The sequence below is a fragment of the Acomys minous genome (genome assembly GCF_964271855.1).
Source record: "Acomys minous genome assembly, chromosome: 16".
Lineage (NCBI taxonomy): Eukaryota > Metazoa > Chordata > Mammalia > Rodentia > Muridae > Acomys > Acomys minous.
The window spans coordinates 80,509,181-80,530,883 of NC_140498.1; the positions used below are offsets into that span (position 1 = coordinate 80,509,181).

Sequence of the window (21,703 nt, forward strand, 5' to 3'; positions counted from 1 at the left end):
ACCCTCTCTACCCCTTCTGTCTATGATGGACTTGGGGAAATACGGCAGTGTGTCTCTGCTAGTGACACTTGGGGGTGGACAACAAAACCAGAAGAAGACTTAACCTGAAATGGAGCCTGAGCTGTAAGCCATAGTCAATTTGGTTCAAAGGATTTCGCTTCACGAGCGTCAACCCAAAGCTTCCTCCTCTGACTCGTTTTTACTACCAGCCCCACTGTGGTGTGTCCAGAAGAGACCCGGATGTAGAAAGCCAGGTCCTGGGCCTGGCTGCCTTCTCCCCAGGTCACTCAGCTAACCTTTCAGTTAAAAGCTACGTTTAGTTGCCTTTAGCGCTACTGCTTCCAATCCGGATTGATTTGGCTTGAACTCCTCCATGCCTTCCGAGGCCGACCCTGTCTAACCACAGTGTTCTTCTGGGTCTAGATTTTAGGAAACTCTGCTTTGATGGGACGAGCAGACCGGATGGATCATGTGAGCCGAAGGTATCCGCACGGCGGCGGAGGTCCCCAGAGGCACCGGCCGACGATGGCGCCATCCATTGGTTAGTGGCCCTGATCGGTATCACTTACTTCCTGCCCACCACCTGTTTAAAAACAGTTCAGAGATCACATCTTCGGACTTCGGGTCCCCGTGACAAATGCCTGAGAAAAGCAACTGAGGAGAAAAAGGACAACCATGCCTCATAGTGTCAGGGTTCAGTTCACCATGGGTGTGAGGGAAGAGAAAGTGAGGCTTACCTCATGACAGCCATCCATGTGAGGAAGGAGACAGAGAGAGGAGGAGCAGGAGAGAGAGAAGAACATTCTGTATCGCCTGGCTTTATCCTTTCTCCTCCTCTTCCACCAACCCCCGCCCTTGGGATGGCGCCTCCCACATCCCCGCGTGGAGGATGCAGTTCCTTCTGGGAAGTCCTCCCTGTATCTGCCACCGTAGACATGCTCTAGAGTGTACTTTAGCAATTCCCTGAGGAGAGAGAGTCACTGGGTTGACTGTATACCCAAAGTATCCAGGGGAGCTCCAGGTGTGCAGGGTTCCACAGGCCACACTGATGCGGGTCTTGGAAACATCTGGAACCTGGGAGTTTCCCCAGGGCGTGTTTCCTAACCACACCACTCCTTCCCCTCGCCGTCCATCCCGATCCCATTCTCTTCACCTACTTCACGACACCTGGGCCAGGTGTTGATGACACCTGGGTTGTTGTCATCCACTGGTGCTAAGGGTGGCCACAGGTCAGCGGGGGCTGCCGCAGCCACTGACATGGAGTCACGGGGACAGTTATTCTAAGAGGTGGTGTTCGTGAAGTAACAGGGATGGGGAGGAGCCAAATAAACCTTTTGTGAAACACACACACACACACACACACACACACACACACACACACACACACACAAACACACAGGGATGGCTAGGGACAATACCAGGGTCAACATTTCAGAGCTGAAGGAAACCTGCTCTGGTGACCCACATTGGAAAGGATTCGGATTACAGCAGGCAGGAAGTTTTGCAATACTGTTCTTCCCCCAAGCCCAAGAGCAATGCAGACAGCAGTAAGAATCCCTTCTAGATGCCTCCCTCCTGCAGTGGGCACTGAAGCATTTTCTTTTGCATCTTCTACAATCTCCACCAAGCATCTGTTCTACCAGTAAAGATGCCATGGAATGTTGGACATGCTCAGCTGCTTGTGCTATCAGCTGGAGATGAGGCTTAACTGGTGGAAGGTGAGGCCTCGGATTCCATCCTCACAGCCACACCGATAAAAGACCCTAAACAAAGAGATAGCCTCCTCCCACAAAAAAATCCACCCAACAATTACCAACAAAACCTGTTTGTAGTGAAACAAAAGATAGCAAGGGGTGTGCGGCCAGACTCAAAAAGTCACAGACCCCAAGACGGCAGATCAGCACGGGGCTCTGTGCTATGATCCCAGTGCCTGGCCAACCAACCTTGACAGAGTGAGCAGAAACGGGTTTGGGCTGTCCCATTCAGTGGGGCTTCTGAGAGCCGGGGCTGGCCCACTGGCGGGCCTCCTCATGCTCTGCTAGCCAAGTTGACTGTCCAATCTCCACTCCCTCAGCAGAGACACCATAAACAGGAGAGGACGCTCCTATAGGCAGTGAGATATATGCCATTAATGGAGGGAGGGTGGGGCTCCTATTCCAGTCTCACACCAGGAACTTAATGCTACTACCACAGCAAGTCAGAGACTGACCAAGAAGGCAGGGACAGTCCATGCCCATAGACATGTCCGGTGTCCTTGTCCCTGAGATCCGGGCACAGCCTTCACTGTCTTGGCTGGTACCCTTGTCATTGAATCTCATGGGAGTTTTGTCTGGGTCCTTAGGCGAAGAACAAAAGAGGCTTCAGGCATGTGACTGGGCCCAAAGAGAGAGAGAGAGAGAGAGAGTGATGCTGTGTAACAGAGACCACACCCTTAATACTAACACTTGAAAGAGCAGGCACCCATGCCAGCCCCCTTTACCTCGTCTTAGCTCTTGTAGCACTCCAAGACCTGTGAAAAACCATTAACTTTAACCCAGAACTTGGCGTGGGGTGCCTGTGTGAGGAAGGACAAACCTCCGTGCCCGTGCACACAGAGGAAAACGTCCCTGTGATAGGTCTGCCACTCCCCAGGAAGAACACCAGGGAGGTGGGCCAAGGAGTCAAGGCAGGGGGCAGGAAGGCATGTTCCTCTGGTCTTTGACTCTCCTTTCGTGCTAAGACAGTAGCACGTAGAGTCTGGAGAGAGGCTCACTCAGCGGCTGTGAGCAGTTGCTGGTCTTGCAGAAGACCTGGGTTTGCTTCCTAGGACCCACCCAGCAGTTCACAGCCACCTGTAACTTTACTTCTAGGGGATCTGATGCCCTCTTCTGGTTATCCACATATGCACAGTGCGCATATATACATATTAAGTGAAAAGCAAAAAAAAAAAAAAAAAAAAAAAAGCAATTAGTACTTTAAAAACCTGCTATATTCAAAAGCACTATTTTTTTCTTTCCTCATGGTAATGGAATCTTCATATCATATTTTCCTGGGTGTATTTTTAATAGACAATGGAGCCACAACCAAGTAAAATACTGTGGCTACTATGTGGTTATTTATGCATCTTTATTAAGTAAGTATTATGTAGTACTAATACTAAGTAAAGCATGTTCTGCATGATTTGAAAAGACAGGTTCCTCAGCCCCATGCCTAACGGTGCCAGGTCACTAGTTGGCTTCCTGTTTCTAAAGACATTTAATCGTGCTTGATTTTTTTTAAAAAAAGATTTTATTTATTTTATGTATATGAGTGCTCTGCCTGCATTTAAACTTGCATGCCAGAAGGGGGCATCAGATCACATTGTAGATGGTTGTGAGCCACCATGTGCTTACTGGGAATTGAACTCAGGACCTCTGGAAGAGCAGATGGTGCTCTTACCTGCTGAGCCATCTCTCCAGCCCTGTGCTTGATTTTTGCCTGAGTAGTTTTTGGCCTTTGTGCTAATTTTCTTACTTACCCATCTAATGCAAGGTCTCGGGGTGGGGCTTAGGGGGTTGCTTTCCTGAGAAATGAATGGCCACACCCATCTGAGCATAATGATATCTGTCTTAATAATCAACTTGTACCCTCCTCCATGGTTTCCTGCTCTCCCGGTGGTTTATGAGTGATACAGGGCATCCTATGTTCATAGGAAATGTTGAAAATTGAAAACTAGGCCGGGCATGGTGGCGCACGCCTGTAATCCCAGCACTTGGAAAGCAGAGACAGGTGGATTGCTGTGATTTCGTGGCCAGCCTGGTCTACAAAGTGAGTCTAGGACAGCCGTGACTACACAGAGAAACCTGGTCTCAAAAACCCAACAACAACAACAACAGCAACAACAACAACAACAAAAGAAAATTGAAAACTAGTTGGACAAAGTCTAGCCCTTCAAAAGAGAGAAGCCACCCCCTCCAAGAAAAGCTTGCACATTATAGGCCACATCAGACATTTAGCTGAGACTTGCCACACATCGGGTGCATTAGTTGTTCCTAGGTAAAGGCCTTCCTAGGTACCCCAGGGGACTTAGCATTTTTTAGGGGAAGCTGACCATAGGCCTCCATCCTTAGGCTCACACTCAGCTCCTGACGCCAGAGGCTTGCTGTCCACAGAGAAGCCATATAACGCAACCCCAAAAAGCACAGAGAACTCACCAGACACCAAATGCTAGTCAAAGCCACATCCAGAAGTTGCCATCCCTGAGCCATTTCTATAGCTGAAACTTATCTAACCAGGGCCTGTGACAGGGGGCTAAGTTCCTCTTGCAAACCCCAGCTATTGCCAGAGTGGGGTCTCACAGCTGCCCTGGGTTCCACACACGCTGTGAGAGTGACTGTGAGAGTTCTTGGGCTGCTGTCTGCCAAAACCACAGTGAAGAAATTAACAGGCTGTCAAGAATTTTATTCTAAGAATAAGTTAAAGGTCCACGGAAAACAAAACAATGCATTTGCTGTCTGGTGAGTTCTCTTCCATGAAAGGTGTATCTGCTGCTGGTTAAACATTCAGAGCCAGGAAAACAGCGCTGTCAGCCATGTTGAATTCTGAAATATGCGAGTGACAAATAACCTTGTACTTAGCCTTGTGTTCTGCTGAGGACCCAAGAGGCATGTCACGGGGGGGGGGGGGGGGGGGGGGCTGGGCATCTCATCTGCACTCTGAGGGGACCCAACACCTCTTCTGGCAGACTTAGGTCTCTTGCTTCCGTGGCCGATTACTGGCCCCATGCTGAGCCCAGACAGCAAAGATGGGTGCACAGGGCTGCCCCTTTTCATAGATTCACTTCATGTGTGAGCTGTGCCCCCCCCCCCCCGCAATTGCTCCACAGGCATCACATGACCCCCATGCTCTGTCCCCTGCATGCTCCAGATGAATACACTGGGCGAGACCGCCTTTCTCCAGACTTCTATGATGAGTCTGAAACGGACCCTGGTACCGAGGAGCTCCCGGCCCGCATCTTTGTGGCTCTGTTTGACTACGACCCCCTCACCATGTCCCCAAACCCTGATGCTGCAGAAGAGGAGCTTCCCTTCAAAGAAGGACAGATCATCAAGGTAGTGGTGTGGTGCCACAGGATGGGGGGCCGAGACTGGTGGCGGAGATGGAGTGGTGCTCATGTAAACATGGACAGTAGTAGCCCTTTGACCTCAAGGGCTGCTAGAGGAGATGGTTCAGGGCTGTGAAAGCCTTGAGCACAGGACAAGCATTGCATATAATTCACCTAGGAAAAGGGGCACTGCCTTCACCTGTCTGCCTTATAGGATTGAGCACATACCTGTGCCTACACACCTACACGCCTAAGTGTGGCCCGTGCACGACATGGTCAGTCTGAGCCTGTGTTCACAGACCCTGAATTTGAAAAGCAGTGGTTTCAGTGTCTGACGCCTGAACCTCAAGCAGGCATACCAACAAAGGGGTAGGGCAGAAGAGGCAAGGAGCCATGGTCACAGGTCCAGCAGGCCTGTAACTAAGTAGGTGGGGTTTAAAAGGTGTGTTCTAAGTAGTTTTGACTTTAGGTGACTCTGCTGTCATTGGGGCTGATGGATGGCTGAGCCAGCCTATCAGAATGGTCTGACATCTCCTGTGACTCCAGGTATACGGAGACAAAGACGCAGATGGCTTCTACCGTGGGGAGACCTGCGCCAGGCTTGGCCTCATTCCCTGTAACATGGTCTCCGAGATCCACGCAGATGACGAGGAGATGATGGACCAGCTCCTGAGACAAGGCTTCCTCCCCCTGAATACACCTGTGGAGAAAATAGGTGAGCATGGTCCCTCAGGTTTGTACTTTGCAGCAGACCATAGCAGGGAGCAGTGGCAGCTCCTAGAAGCACAGGCCACGCAGCCCCTCTGAGTGCCCAGTTCTCAGGAGGATTTGCTATCCATTATCTCTGGGTAAAACTCACTCTGCATACCAGTGCCGCAATACACCTGTGCACTTTAGGAACATTCTCACACCCTAGTATTTGTGCATGGATAGGAAAAGTAGAACTAAAAGTCTTAGCTTCTTGTTCTAGCTTGTTTTCTGTTGTGATAAAACATTTGGATCAAAAGCAACTTGGGGAGGGAAAGGGCTCATTTCGCCTTAGGGCCCATCAATGAGGGAAGCTGTGGCAGGAACTAAGGCACAGACTATGGAGGATTGCTGCCTACTAGCTTGTTCAGTCTTTACAACCTAGAGCTACCTGCCCTTTGGCCACGGTGGGGGGTGGGGGGAGGGGGAAGAGTGGCACTGCCCTCATAGGGTTGTCCTGCTCTCCTACTTTAATCATCTCATCAGTCAAAATATAAAGGCCCCACAGACTTGCTCACAGGCCAATCTGATGGAGGCATATCCTCCATGTTGATGTTTCCCCTCCCCTGTGTACAGTTACATTAATAAAACGCCATCGGTCTCTCCGGGGAGGATGGGAGGAAGGCTAACAGAAAACCCATCAGTGTTGTAACAGGGCCCTTCCTCACGGGGCCTGCCTTCTTCTCTTCATTTAAGGGGCTTTGGATTGGTACTTGGCTCAAGTGTGGAAACTGGTTGATAGGCCACGATTAATTAGCCCGTCCCCAAAGTCAGACCATTGGAGTCACTGTTCTCCCTGTGTTATCTGTAATGGTAACTGTATTCACCTTGCCTTTGGTGATTCGAGGCTGCCACCTGGCCATGTCACTCTGGGTGACTCAAAGGCAGCTGCAGCATCAAAAAGATGTCAGTCCAGTATGGGTGATGACTCACCAAAACTACCCCTGGAGCCCCTGCCCACCAGCAGGTGACTCTTCCGGAGTCTCATTCTCTAGCTTTAGAAGCTAGGGGAGGAGCCTTGTGAGTCTTGTAAATTTCTGAGTGTCCTGATCTTTGTAAGTTTCCTTAGTTTCCTGAGTCTTTAGAGCCTCCATCTGCTGGGCATGGTGGCGCACGCCTTTAATCCCAGCACTCAGGAGGCAAAGGCAGAGGTGGACTGCTGTGAGTTCGAGGCCAGCCTGGCCTACAGAGTGAGTCCAGGACAGCCAAGATAGCATAGAGAAACCCTGTCTCGAAAAACCAAAAAAAGAAAAAGGGGGAAAAAAAAAGCCTCTATCTTCTTTCCAGGTCAGTTCAAAGGATAGCTGTGACTCTTTCCCAGAACCTCATGGTGCCTGCTAGGCTTTCCCAAGCCATAACCATGTGGTGCCTGAGACCACTTTGATTCAGTTTTTGGGAGGAGGTCCCTTATCTGATGGAGCCTCCATAGTATGGTGGACACAGGGGCACTGGAGGCTGAGACAGTTGCCCCAAGCTAGAGACATTAGCAAGTTGCGCCCACTCTTCTGGGTGCTGAGTCGGGCCACCACTGATTTGGGGATATTCACAATTAGACCTTGTGGATTTGCAGAGAGAAGTAGAAGAAGTGGCCGGGGTCACTCTGTGCCCACGCGAAGAATGGTGGCGCTCTACGACTACGATCCGAGGGAAAGCTCCCCCAACGTGGACGTTGAGGTACCAGCCCCGGCTCCTCTCCCTGCTGACCTGGAACTATGCCTGATGCCTGGCTAAAGCTTCTGGTGGGCAGCACACCACGCCGGCCACATGCCTTTAAGCCTCACTCCTGAGGCATGGTAGAGAGGGAGACCCAGTGATCAGCCACTTCCCGGCAAACACAGGTCCACGTTTTCAGTTACCCATGGTTAGTCGAGATCCGAGGATGCCAGCAGAAACCCCAGAAGTCACCGTTAAGTGAGCCAACGGCCACTCCTAGCCTCACTCACTAACTGTCCCGCTCTACCCCCACACAGCTGGGAGTCACTCTGACCCAGTATACCGCACGGGTTTGCCACTGAGAGGACAGACAGGGCTTAGCCCTATTCCAGAGTACGGTCCACTCGCTTCGTTGTGTTCTGAGTTTCTGTTCATCTCTTAGGGTGTCTAGTTTACACACTGGGTCAGCATAGAAGGCACCCTGGCCTATGTGCAGAGTGGTGGTCTCTGGGTATGAATGACGTATTTGATGTCACAAGGACAGTTATGGTGGCAAATCCCCCAAGTTTCCTGGAAGAGTGACCCGGGTCCCGCACTTACTGGGCATGACAATCTGGAGTAGAGAAATTTAGTAGAGAAATAAATTTACTGTGGCTGATGATCCCTCACTGTGCAGATGAAAGATGTTGAGCAAGGAGGGCTGGTGTTCCAGTGTGCACGGGCCTGGGGCAGCCGGACACAGCAGGGCACAAAGGTAGAACATGATCCGAAGTAAGGAAAAAACTCAGAAATAAGGTTGAGGTCTTTGCCTCCAGAGTCACCTGTCCCGAACCTGATTGATCCGGAGACTTGTTCACAGCTTCACTGTACCCGATTATCAGCGACCCCCTGGGGAACCTAATCACCTCACTCTTGCATTTAGAGACGCAACTGCACTAATAGTGCTCCTCGGCCAGCTTTCTGTTTCTACCTTCTGCTGGGCTCTCTGGTATAAGGAGAGTGGACTCCTGGACACCGGGCCTTGTGTTCAGTGTTCTCTGCTGTCCCCACACTGGGACCTGACGCTTGGCTGGCATTTAACAGCTGGATGTTGAATTGATGATGTCGAACTTGGAGGTTTTCTTGGGGGCAGAGAGGGTGTTGACCAATGGTCCTCAGTCTTCAGGGAGTGCTCCCCCCAATGTTCCAGGTGTAGAGTTACCATATGACTAGATTTCCTGTGCATTCCCAGGAGGCAATGACCTCTAATACACAGTGTTCCTCTCAGGCTTACTGAGAACAGACCTTAACCCCCAGTCCCGCAGCTTTAAGCAAACACCCCCACCCCCACCCCTGAGCTTTGAGCAACCCATCCCCCTCAATCCCTCAGTTTCGCACCCTGCATCTTGACACAGTTGAGAGGCTGGTTAATTCCCTAAGTGTGGGAAAAAACCCAGGGCCTTGTTTTATAACACCTACCACGTGGCAATATGCTATTAGCTCTGTCTTTTGTCTTTGCAGGCTGAACTTCCGTTCTGCACGGGAGATATTATTACTGTTTTTGGCGAAATTGATGAAGATGGATTTTATTATGTAAGTTTTTGGAACATCAAGAAATGCTGCTCATTTTGTGGGTCCCAACCCCTGGTTTGCTCTCTCTCTCTTAAATTAGCACCTGAGCTGTGATCTGAATATGCCATGTTCTGTTACATTTGCCTGCTTGCTGCCTCTCTGAGCTGAGCTGAGCTCTCTTTTGTATAGAATATATAAATCTAGGGGCCAAAGTGACACATGTCCTAGTGCTTGGGAGGATGAGGCAGGATTGTAGGCTGGACTATATATATAGCTAGACCCTGTCTCAAAAACAGAAGTGGTGCAGAGAACGGTGGGAGCAATGAAAGAAAAGGAGAGAGACAGTGTGAGAGAGGGAGGGAGGGAAGGAGGGAGGGAGGAATGAAGAGAGGGAAAAAGAAGAAAAGGAGGGAGGAAGGGAAGGAAGCTGGCACTGTGGTCTCTGGTTGCTCTCCACTAATTATAGTATTTTCTGTGTCTACAAACTGTAGACAAAGCGAACACAAAATTGCCACCATCCAAACATTTACAAAACAATTTGATTTTCTAGGTTATTTATGGCCTGGGCGGTGGGTTTTCCTTCAGGGAGAATAGGAAGGATAAACAAAGCAAACAGGTGGACCAGCCCTGGCTTCACAGCTCCCCGCACCCACAGGCCGACTCTAGAGAGTCCTCCCCCTCCCCCACCCCCACCTCCCTGCTCACTCATTGCCCGTGTCAGCCACGGAGCCTCCATTGGTTCTACAGCTATCTAAAGTTCTCTGAGGAGTCAGGGAGGCTGTACACGGGGTGGGGTTGACTTCCTGCTTCTATAACTGGAGGTCCTTTGCATGACCGCCCCCCCCCCATCCCTGTAGCTACTCTCTGTGGCCTTCTCCTGTGGCTGCTCCCCAGGGCCACCCATCTATGGCCCTCTGAACACAACTGGGAGTCTTGCTTCTCCATGCAGTGGTGAATGGCCCCAGAGGACCCCTCTCTGCAGAAGCCTCAGGTATGCAGGGTTTCAGAGCTGCCAAGATTTCACAGCAGGTTTGGGTGGGAGAGCCACACCTCCTTGCACAGAGTGGCAGCATCTCTCTCTCTAGGTCACGGTCTCCGCTTTAGCTTTTTGCTTTGAGAGCAGTCTTGTTCTATGGATTTGGATGAGGTCGCCGTTCATTGTCTTCGCAGATGGTGTACAGAAGGCTCGTCACACTGATGGAAAGTCTTGTTTCTCCAGTTCTGTGCTTATTGTCCAGTGCGAACTTGTGGCTATGTTAATTTGCTTTTTTTTTTTTTTTTTCTGAGTTAGAACATTATAAGGATCATTTCTAAAAGAACCTGTTCTGAGACTGGCTCGCTGGCTCGCTGGCTCAGAGCTTAACAGCCTTGCTTAACAGCTTGCAGAGGACCCATGTTTGGTTCCCAGCACCCATGCCCAGTGGCCTGCAACTGTCTTTAACTCCACCTTCCTCTTCTAGCCCCTCAATTCGCAAGCACTGCACACATGCAGTGTATACTCATACAAACACACACATGCAAACACAGATGTAAATAAAGCTATTTTTTTTTTTTTAAAGAAAGCTGCCCCATATCATATACACTAAATCCCACTTGTATGGAGGATTGCATAGACCACAGTTCTTGGTCTGCTCTTTGAATCTGTGTTTCTATAATGTATTTTATAATATCTCCAGGGGAATAATTTTGTAATGAGCTTTGCCCCTACCACAAACCCGTAGCATAGAGAAAGGTTAGGCTCAGAGAAAACTCTTTATATAGAAAAAGGTGCAGATTTATTCTTACACCTTTATATGGCTTTAAATCATTCTTTTTTGTTTTGTTTTGTTTTTTTAGACAGGGTTTCTCTGTGTAGCCCTTGGCTATCCTGGAACTCACTTTGTAGACCAGGCTGGTCTCGAACTCACAGAGATCCACCTGCCTCTGCCTCCCAAGTGCTGGGATTAAAGGCGTGTGCCTCCACGCCCAGCATTAAATCATTCTTATGAATTTATGAATTGCCAGGCGTGGTGGCGCACATCTTTAATCCCAGCACTCAGGAGGCAGAGGATAATGGATCTCTCTGAGTTCGAGGCCAAACTGGTTTACAAAGTGAGTCCAGCAGTGTCAAGGCTACACAGAGAAACCCTGTCTCAAAAAACCAAAAAAAATAAATAAAAAATACACACACACACACAAGCCTCCCATACAGTCACAAGGAGTGTAGTAAGAAAGCAGGAAACCAAGCCCATTCAGTATATATACATCTGTATATATGCTTATGCATATAGTCATATATGCACACATATATTCCATGTCTGACTTCTGCCTCTCTTGCTCAAATGCCTTCCTCTCTCTTGTCTTACTGCTGTGACTAAGACTTTCTACATCACATGGAATGGAGAAATGGACACCCTTGCCTTGTTCCTGGTTTTAATGAAAATACTTTGAAGCTTCCCCCCCATTTAACATAATGGTGGCTGTGGGTTTGTCATGTAGAGCCTTCATTATGTTGAGACATAGTATTGAGATGCGTCCCTTTTATTTTGAGTGCCTTCAGGACTTTTAACATGTAGGATGTTAAAAAGCTTTGTTTGCACCTATTGAGATGACCATGTGATTTCTGCCCTTGACAACATCTACTTAATGTATACATGTTTATTGATTTACAGCCCCTGCATCTCTGGAACAAACCCAACTTGGTCATGGTTAGTGATTTTTTTAAACACACTGACCATGTGTATGTGTGTATGTATGTATGTATATATGTATGTACACATACATGCATATATACTAAATAGGCCTGTTTTTCTTTCTTAATACACTCATCAGTTTGTGAGAAGGCTCTTGGATTTGTTGGCAAATATTTTGTTGAGCATTTTAGCATCTGTATTGAACAGGGAAATTGGTCTGTAACTTTCCCTTTTCTTGACTATTTGCCTGCTTTTAGTATCTCTGTCGTCCTAGCTTTGTTAAAAGAACGTGGTAAAGTGGTAAAGTTCCTTTTCTATTTTATGGAATATTTTGAGGAACATTGACCTTACTCTGAAAATTCATCAGTGAGTCCATCTGGCTCTGAACTTTTTTTTTTTAATGTTGGGAGATTTTAATCACTCTTTCAGTATCACTGATTGTTCTAAATCTAAATTATTTCGTCCTGGTTTATTTTGGTGGGTCATAACATGTCTAGAAATGTATCCACTTCTTTTAGATTTTCCAGTTTGTTGGAATATATGGTTTTTAAGGTAATGATGATTTTCTGGAGCTCATTGGTATCTGTTGTAATGGCTCCCTTTCATCTCTAATTTGGGTCTTCCCTCTCTTTCCCTTGGTTTGGCTAAGGATTTATGAATCTTGCTTCTCTCTTTGAAGAATCAACTCTCTGCTCATTGATTCTTTGCATCCTTTTTTCCCATTTCATTAATTGCTGCCCTGATGTAATTAATTCTTTCCATGTACCGATTTGGCATGTTCCTTTTCTAGAGTTTTAATGTGTCATGTTAAGCTGTTTACTTAAGATCTGATTTCTTGATATATAGGCACAAATGTATTTATAGAGTTCCTTTTTAGGTCTGCCTTCGTTGTATCCAAAAGATGTTGGTACGTTCTGTTTTCATTTGATCCTAGTTATGTTTTTATTTCCATTTTGATGTCTTTGTTCATCACTCAGCTGTGTGTTATTTAATCTTGGTGAGTTTGTGGATGTTCAAGGGCTCATCTTGCTGTCGATCTGTAGTCTTATTCCATTGGTCATTAGAGAAGATACGAGGAATTCCTTGTTTTTCTGCATTTGTTGAGCCTTGCTTTGTGTAATTATAACAATCTCTTTTAAAGAAAGTTCCACGGGTTTCAGAGAACAATATGTATTCCAAAGTGGTTGGATGGAATGTTCGGTGGGTGTCAAGTCCACTTGATCTAGGATGTCATTTAACTCAGATGTTTTTCTGTGAGAATGACCTGTCACCCACTATTACTGGGCTGGCCTCTTCTGTGACATCTTAGCACTTGTTTGTGCACTCAGATGCTCCCTGTGTTCAGGCATGTGTGTTTAGAATGATGCTGTCCTCTTGAGGGATTGCGCCCTTGATCAGTATGAAGTCACCTTTTCTCACTCATTTGGTTTGACATCTATTTGATCAGATGTTAGAGCAGCAACAGCTGCTTGTGTTCTAGGTCCATTTTCTTGGACCATCCTAGGGAAGGACCCTACGGGAAGTGTTGCCTTTTGGTGTATTTTGTTTGTTTTGGTGCATGTTGTTTGTTGCAACAAATAGATGCTTCATGTGTTGTTTTGTTTCGTTTTTTATTCCAATCTACTATCCTGTATCTTTTGATTGGGGAATTAAGACCATTAAAATTCAGAGTTATTATTGAAAGTTGTGTATTTATTCATGCCATTTTGTTTTTTGTAGTGCATGTTTTTTCTTTCCTTAGTATTATTGTAGTTTGGTTTGTTCTCCCTTGAAGTCTTGGGTGGGTTTTTCTCTTCAGACTGAAGGATTCTGTCAAATATTTTCTATAGGGTTGGCTTGGTGGTCACAAATTCCTTCAGTCTCTTCTACTTTTTTGTTTGTTTTTCAAGACAGGGTTTTTCTGTGTGGCTTTGGCTGTCCTAAACTCACTTTGTAGACCAGGTTGGCCTTGAATTTATAGAGATCCGCCTGCCTCTGCCTCCTGAGTTCTGGGATTAAAGGCCTGCACCATCACGCCCAGCCAGTCTCTTTTACTTTTTAATTATGACAGGTCCTTCTGCCATGTATATAAGTGTGTGTTAGCAGAGTTGCTTTTCAGAACATGAAATGCATTTTCTAGGTCAGCCTGATTTTTTTTTTCCCTGAGACAGAATTCCTCCATGTAGCTCTGGCTGTCCTGGAACTGGATCTGTAGGCCAGGGTGGCCTCGAACTCAGAGATCTGCCTGCCTCTGCCTCCATAGGGCCAAGATTAAAGGTCTGTGCCACCACCACCTGGCTGCCACCCTGATTTGAAAGCATCAGTTGCCATGTCTGTTGTGACTCTGGTGAGCCCGCCTTGTGACTTGGTGTTTCTCTTTTGCCACTTTTAATGTCCCTTTTTTGTTCTCTATATTTAGTGTTTTGATTAAAACATTATGAGGGAGAGGCTCTTCACTGATCTGTGTGTTTTGGACAGGCCTCTCTCCCTAACTCTGGAGAGTTGTTAGTCTTGAAAATGTTTTCTGTGACTAACCAGATTCTCTTCCTGCTATGCCTTTAAACCCATAGGTTCAGTCTCTTTAGAGTATCACTTCTGTCTTAGAATTAGATTGTGTGCCTAAGTATTAATCATTGTCCTTGCTGGCCCATTTTATTTCTTCCATCATGTCTTCAGTCTCAGATAGTCTGTGCTCTCCTTGATCCATTCTGTCATTGAAACCTTCCACAGTTAAAAATTTTTTTTTCCCATTTCCAGTACTTCATTCTAGGTTTTCTTCAGCATTTCTTTGTTGAGTTCCTCTTTCACATCATCCATCACTGTCCTCCTTTCCTTCAGCTGTTTGTTTTGAGCATCCTTATGACCACTCTATTGAGTTCTGTGTCTGGGATTCCATTCAGTTTGCTCTCACTAGATGCATTGCTTCAGGGTTAGTCATTTCTGGATTAAACACTTCCGTGTCTTAGTTTTCTTGTTTCTTAGATCACTGTGGTGAGATCTATGCATCGGATATTATTTTGTTGCTTGGTTCTTAAAATTTGCTATGTTCTTTCAGTCGATGTATTTTCAACATTCAAGATTAGTAGAGTTGATTGTGTGGTTCATAAAAGAGCTCCCGAGTGCCTTGGTAAGCGCTGCAGGATTCCCTGGGTGGCACATTAACCAGAAGAACCACCATGGCTGCAGGATATTGCTTCCCCACAGCTGTCACCCTATCCAGTTAACAACAGGGACCAACTACTGTTGGAAGACAACCCAGGACAGCATGGAGTCCACACGGGCTCATTGAATGAGAATAGGAGTGCAATGGAAGTATAGTGGGAAGGGAAAGGGTTAACAATTAGGTTGACTTTGGAAAAAAATCGATGAGATGGGTAAAGTAGGAAGAGGGAACAGCATGCATATTGTAAAGGTCCACAGATTCTAAAGAGTGTTGTTAGGAAGGTTATATTTAAGAAGAGGAGGCAAGAAGATGTAGGAAGGGGGAGCATATGAGATATGACTGAGGAGCATAATTAAAAACCATCTTAAACAAGGCGGAGTATGTAAACATCTTCAAATATGAGCAGCATACAAACAAAAGCAAAGCCATAGTATGTGCCTATGCGAGGGTAGAAATGATGTAACCGAAAATAGCCGACTACTTAGTTTGACCTGCTGGTGTGGTTATACCAAGTTGAAAGATGAAATTCTCAGATTCCCCCTGGCTCTAGAAGGATCCATGTTGCTGTGTGCAGGAGGGAACCAGTGATCTCTGTAGCCTCATGTTCCTGTGTTCTGGGGTGGTGCGGTATGTTTTTTCTTGGTAATTCTCTTGGCCCCTTGTACCCACTGAGGTCTCGTCTATCCCAGTAGGTTGGATGTATTCAAGAAGCAGCTTTTCCCTTGCAGTTTGAGCTGCTGTATCTAGGGCAGTTTGGTTAGCAGACAAGCTGGGGTGACGAGGACTTCAAGCCAGCTCTGCTTCCAGCAGGGATCGCCCCTGGCTTTGCATACTCTTCAACAAGGCCTCACCTCTTGCACAGAGCACGAGCTTTTTTTTTTTTTTTTTCTTTAGTTGGGTGTTAGGGGTGAGACGTCCAGCCTGGCGGCTTACCCAGAAATCCTTGGAGAATAATAATTTTCAGAGCATTGGGTTCAATTTGCCACGCTGAGGACGTGGGGGTTTCCTCTGACTATTCTGCGGTGTGCACATGCCATTTCTTGGTGATCCATTCATCCAGCAGACGACATTTTGGTCGCATTTGCCTTTTGACTGTGGCAGACGATCTAGGCATAGACACTGTGTGTGGCTCTCTGAGACCTGGCTCTCTGGGTTTGGGGGTATACACTCTTGAGGCGGAGCTGGGAGTCACATGGTAGCGCTCTGTCTGGAGTTTCTGAAGAACCCGCCTCACTGTGCTCCCCAGCAGCTCCACCAGGGCATTTCTGCCAGTGTGACATGAGGGTCCAGTCTCTCTCCACATCTTCACCAATATTTGTTTTTTAGTTTGTTGGGGGGAGGGCTCCAGGGATGTTTTTGACTGCACTCATCCTGATGGTGTAAGATCCATTTATTTATGTTTTTACTTTTTGTATTGGGGTGGGGGTGGGGGGACAGTGGGGCTATGTGGAACTTGAGTAGCTCCTCTCCCTCCACCAAGTAGGCTCCAGGGATTGAACTCTGGTCCTCAGGCTGGTGACAAGCACCTTCCCTGCTGGCCTACTGTGTGCTTGCCCTGTTTTCAGTGATGCTGTGATTTCTCCCCTTTTTGCCATTTTGTCTATTTGAAGAAATGTCCTTTTTTTTTTTTTTTTTTTTGCTGCTTGGCTATTGGTCTTTATTCTAGTTAATGACCCTAGCAGAAAAACCACTTCTTACTGCATGTCCCGCCCCCAGGCCTGTCATTAGGCTTTGGGTTGCGCACTGTGATGCATGTTTTGATGAGTAGCCTGACCTGCAGTGAAGAGATACCCATGTTGTCAGGACCACCCAGGTTTTTTGAGACAGGACTATGTTGTTTTGACCAGGCTGGTCTCCAACCTCCTGGGCTCATACAAGTCTCCTACCACAGTCTCCCAAGTAACAGGCATGAGGCACCATTGCAACCACGAGCCAGCCAATTTTGAAGTTGGAGGCAGGTTAGGCCCTGACCTCCCCAGCATGGGTGCAGGTGTGTGGATGAACACAGCCGCAAGAGTCTGTTGGGGGGAACACGGTCAGCTCCACCTTGTTGGTGAAACTTACAGTAATGAACATTCATCTGTTAAGAAGGAACACTGCAGCGTTGCTGACTCAAGCAGGTCTGACTTTCTTTGTACTTTTGAATCCTTGGCTCCCAGTTCTATAAGGAGTGGCATCGGCTGGAGTCACTGCTGCCACAGGCTAGGCTAGCATGCTGCCACTGTCTCACACCCTCAGCCATTTTTCCTCTGATACAGGGTCTCACCCAAGTTGCCAAGGCTGCCCTTGAACTCCCTCGGTAACACAGACTGGCTCACTAGAACGCAAATCCCAGGCAAGCGCTTCACCACACTCTAGCCCTAGAGTCATTGGGTGCAAGAACCAGGGAGTGGATCCAAGCAGAGTTGGCTCTTAAGGACCTACTCTCTACTTCTAAAGCAAGAGCAGGCCAGACCGAGACCTGTATGGGACTGAAGTTCCCACTTCTCAGGAGGCTGAGCAGAAAGGTTGTGAGTTCAAGGCTGACCTGGGTAACTTAGTGAAAGGAGGGCTGGGGATGTGAGTCAGCAGTCAGGCATTTGCCTGGCATGTTCAAGGCCCTGGATTCCTACCTTGTGCACAGCTGGGCTTGTTCTTATAATCCAGGCCCTTTGGGGGGAGGGGTGCTTATTCAGCATCCCTTCAAGTCCTGCTACTTCTAGTCAGAACCAACTGCTCATAGCTGTCCTCTTAAGCTCAGTGTCCTTGTGGGAGAAAATAGGCTCTGGAAAAAGTGGCTCCCATGACCCCCCCATCTCACCCTGCCATTATAGGGAGAGCTGAATGGGCAGAAAGGCCTGGTGCCTTCCAACTTCCTGGAAGAAGTGCCTGATGACGTGGAGGTCCACCTCTCTGATGCTCCGCCCCACTACTCCCATGACCCACCTATGCGCTCCAAGGCCAAAAGGGTAAGCCATCCCCCTTAGCCTGCCTGCCTGCCTGCCTCCCTCCTTCCCTCTATGGTCTGGCGCAATCTTTGCATTGCTGCTTTCAATGACTTGGGCCCCACCAGCATCTGCCCTGATTTTTTTCCCCCTCTGTCCTTCTTTGGGCATTGTGACCGAAAATGCTTAGCTCCAACTTGTAAGTTGGTGTCCCGCAGAAGGACCCTTTGGTTTCAGTCAGTTTGCCAGACCCCAAGGTCTTCCCTGGCCTCGACACCAGGTGCACAGTTCAGCTGACAGAGAGTGAGGTTTGGGGACCCTCACCCCTTAGGGCTCTAGATGGCAGGGCTGACGCAGCGTAGCACACCTGCCTGAGACTGCATTCTCTTGAGTGTCTCATCTTTACGTTTCGCCATCACTGCGAGTTCTTATCTGTTGTATTTTACGTATATGTTTTTATCTCTTCGCTCATCTGCTTGGACATAGAAGAAGAGTGTTCATTTCACACCCTAATCAGGCATGTAGCCTTCACGTAAGTGAGCAACCGAAGACACCTTAGATACCGGCTTAAGCTACCCTAAGCGGACAGCACGGTAGTCTTAAGACTTCAATGTGTGCTTAAAGAGAGAGAGAGAGAAAGAAAGAAATATGTCTCAAAACACTCATTGGACCTAAAGTATTAGGCTATCTCACCTGGTAACGGTTGCCCGGCAACTGGATTCATAGTGAACCGAAGCATCTTGAACAATCATTTTTTAAAATATGTCCATTGAGAATATGGGCAAGGCCAACCTTGGGAACATATTTCTTAAAGGTGTTTGTTTACACAGAGTGCGCCAGCGTGTACTCACAGGGAGAGCTGCCTATTGCATTGTCAGCTGCCCTCGGTTAAAAAGCACAACCGGATCTATGTGTTTACTGTAGCAAGTTTGATGTGTGATAGTAGCCAAGACAAAACTTTAATCCCAGATCAAGCCCTGAGGGGTGGCCTTAGCTCTGGGTATGCCAAAGCTGGCCGGAACACCCAGGGGCAGCCCCTTGACCTTAGGAGGAGGTGTTCCCGCTCCTCAAAGTATGATTATTCAGAGCTCACGGAGGTGCGAGAGAGGTGCTGGCACGCCAATGCAATACTGTCTCCTGACTTGGCAGCTCCCATGACTGCACTAGCTGGCCCCATGGTATCTTCAGGTGTGCTTTGGGTGCACCCCTAGGTGTTCTCCATTAGAGTTAGACCTTGATTTTAAATCCAAGCAAGCTTGGGGCCCCCTTGCCTTGTATGGTATGCCCACTGTATACCATGTATGAGTGCCCAGCTCTCACTTGCCAAGTTTTGCTCCGGGGAGTTCAGTGAACCAGAGGCCTGGCAATTCCTGGCCGTGCTCAGGCGTGCATGCATCTAGCTGCAGAATAAAGTGAAATTGGCACTCAAAGTCCCTGAGTCAAATTCCATCCCTTGGAAGCACTGTTGGTTGACCATCTAAAGTCTCTCCGAAACCCTGTGCTCTGTGGTGCGGGCAGCACGCACTCCTCTATCTGGAATGGTGAGAGTGTTCAAGAAGGGCCTTTGAGCTTCCTTAGATTACAATTAAGGTTCATTTCAGTTTTTTTTTCTTTCAAACAGTGTGCCATCCCCAAAGTTTCTGTAGGATTCTAACTGACCCAAGGGCTCACTCCACCATGGCAGGGTTTTTAATCTACCCCACCTAGTTCATGATCCATCCAAATTACCGCTGAGAGCTTTTGCTTCACGATGCTGATTGATGGGTACTCGGCCACCTTGCCTGTCCATCTGATTGACAATAACTTCCCCTGCTTTTAGTCTGAATTTTCAGAATAAATTATGACCTGGCCTTTCTTTGCCAAAGCGATGGCTACCCCATCTCCCAAGACAAAGACAGCGAAAGCCCATCGAGGCCAGCCTCTTTCTCTGAGAGGGGCCTTGGGAGCGGGCGTGTGCGTCTCATGGCATACTTTAAAAAATTGAAAGAAGAAACGAACCACCCACCCTTTCCCCTGGCTGGCGGGAGATGGGGCAGTACATGTTACCAAGTGAATTATTGTTGGCGCTGACACACTCAATAAAACTGTCGCAATGTACCTACTAGGTTCCTCCCGAGGGTTCAGGGACAGCAAGGAGAGCTCCATCCCCCACAGCCCATCTCCATTCGGGGTCACCTACGTCATCTATGGGTTCTGGTAGTCCTGGGAGAGGCAGGGAAATGTCCTCGAAAAAGAAAAAAGGGCTGCTCTCCAGAGGCAAGAAACTGCTGAAAAGGCTGGGTGCGGTGAAGTGACCCGTGAGCCTCCGGACAATTCCAAAATCCATGTCACTTGCTTTAATTACAAACTAGGGCTTTCATGACTCCCAAAACCCAACTTTGACCCCCACCCCCAGCAGTAGAGAGATGCACTCGTACACCACCATCCATGTAAGACCGGGGAGGGGCTGCATTGTGGGGGGTCCCCCCTCCCTCTCCACTCCCAAGGTTCTGTCCAAGGTCTGGGGGTGGGAGGTGGGAGGGGCAGCTGGCTGAGCAGCAGGGGAGGGAGGGCTCGCTGCAGCCCCTCCCCCACCTGCAGTTCCAGCCAGCACACACTTGCCAGCAGCCCATACAGGATTTCTGACCTCCCCCACTTCTCAAGATGCTTGCCTCGTTACGCATAACTGTCATTTCCACTCTGGTCTTGAAATTCCTGGTTTAATTCGCCTTGATGTTCTGGCCTTATAACTGCACAATGGTTTGTACTGTCCAATAAAAACACCGTGTGTACTTCGCGTGTGTCGTGCGTTCCTGTCTTCATGCTCACTGACAGATCCAGTGGCTCCACATGGCAGCGGCCCAGGCCCTACCCTTTCAGATGCCTGTCTTGGGTCTCCCAAACAAAGCCAGCCAGCAACACACAGGAAATGTTTACTTCTCCCACCACACAAAAGAGCAAAGGAGAGGGAGCAACCAGGCAGCATGCACGCACGTCCCCTAGCCAGCCAGGGAGCTGAGAGTCTGCATTCAGTGTTCCATCCTGGGGCTTTTATTTTTTCTGTTACTTTCATTATTTGTTGCAATGCCTTGCCCCGTACACCAACAGCACACGCAGCAAAGCCACCACACGCTTGCTTCCTTCGTTAGCCAGACCAGGAGGAACTTAAATTGATCTCTCTCAAGACATAACCCCACCCTCAGCTTTACCCATTAGCCCTGAACAGCAGACCTCCTGAAATGCTGGCAGATGTGTGTGATGGTCACTGACTTTGTAATTCCTGTCCACTGTAAACTGTTTTTACTCTTTATACACACTTTTCAGACTGCCTTTCTTTTGTAACTTCTGGAAGGTTTGTAAATGAATGACAAAGCTTTCCCCACTGTGTCTTCAAAAACTATCTTGTAAATTGTAATATAATTGTATGTGGTACACTGATTAAAAGGCTGTTCCTTGGCGTGTGAAGTGCTGTGTGGATGTGTGCATGTGTACAGTTAGGGTGACATATTTTCTAGAAATAAACTTTGTTATTTTGTACAATGCCACACATTTTGTATCTTTATTTGTAAACTATTCTTAACATGGCAGGGGACAGGAATCCCTTCCTCCCACATGTCCGTGGGCTTGGAGTCTCTGGAGGTAACTAAACTATGATTCTGAACCATGTCCTAGGAGACATTGGATGATATGACACTGCTGGTGGTGGTCTTTGTGGAAAAACAGACAGTGGAAATTAGCATTGAGTCTGTGTGTTTACACACACACACACACACAGCAGAGACCACACAAATCTCTTGAACTGTGGACTCAAACCTCTTGGCAGTGCCCCTGGCACCTTTTCCAGGAAGTGTAATAAAGAACCCCTCAGACCCAACACAGTTAAATGTAGCCTAACTTACCAGAGAGGTCTGTAGAGGTTTCCCGTTTGTGGGCGCAGGTCCATTGGCTGAGACGGAAGGGCATGGTAGGGAAA

At 47.8% G+C, this 21,703-nt stretch overlaps 1 protein-coding gene across 14 annotated transcripts in view; it reads left to right on the forward strand.

Moving 5' to 3' along the window:
• The window catches only part of RIMBP2 (RIMS binding protein 2), a 189,971-nt gene extending 168,696 nt beyond the window's left edge, over window positions 1-21,275 (forward strand). For 6 of the 14 annotated variants that reach the window (XM_084762949.1, XM_084762942.1, XM_084762945.1 and 3 more), the window contains 7 exons: window positions 424-541; window positions 4,885-5,069; window positions 5,609-5,777; window positions 7,380-7,483; window positions 8,963-9,034; window positions 17,641-17,775; window positions 19,857-21,275. In XM_084762949.1, the coding sequence (XP_084619075.1) occupies window positions 424-541; window positions 4,885-5,069; window positions 5,609-5,777; window positions 7,380-7,483; window positions 8,963-9,034; window positions 17,641-17,775; window positions 19,857-20,045 (972 nt within the window). In that variant the 3' untranslated portion in view covers window positions 20,046-21,275. Of the gene's footprint in view, window positions 1-423; window positions 542-4,884; window positions 5,070-5,608; window positions 5,778-7,379; window positions 7,484-8,962; window positions 9,035-17,640; window positions 17,776-18,237 lie in introns of all 14 variants that reach the window. The other 8 variants (XM_084762954.1, XM_084762947.1, XM_084762952.1 and 5 more) reach the window with 6 other exon arrangements.
• The last annotated feature ends 428 nt before the right edge of the window (window positions 21,276-21,703 follow it).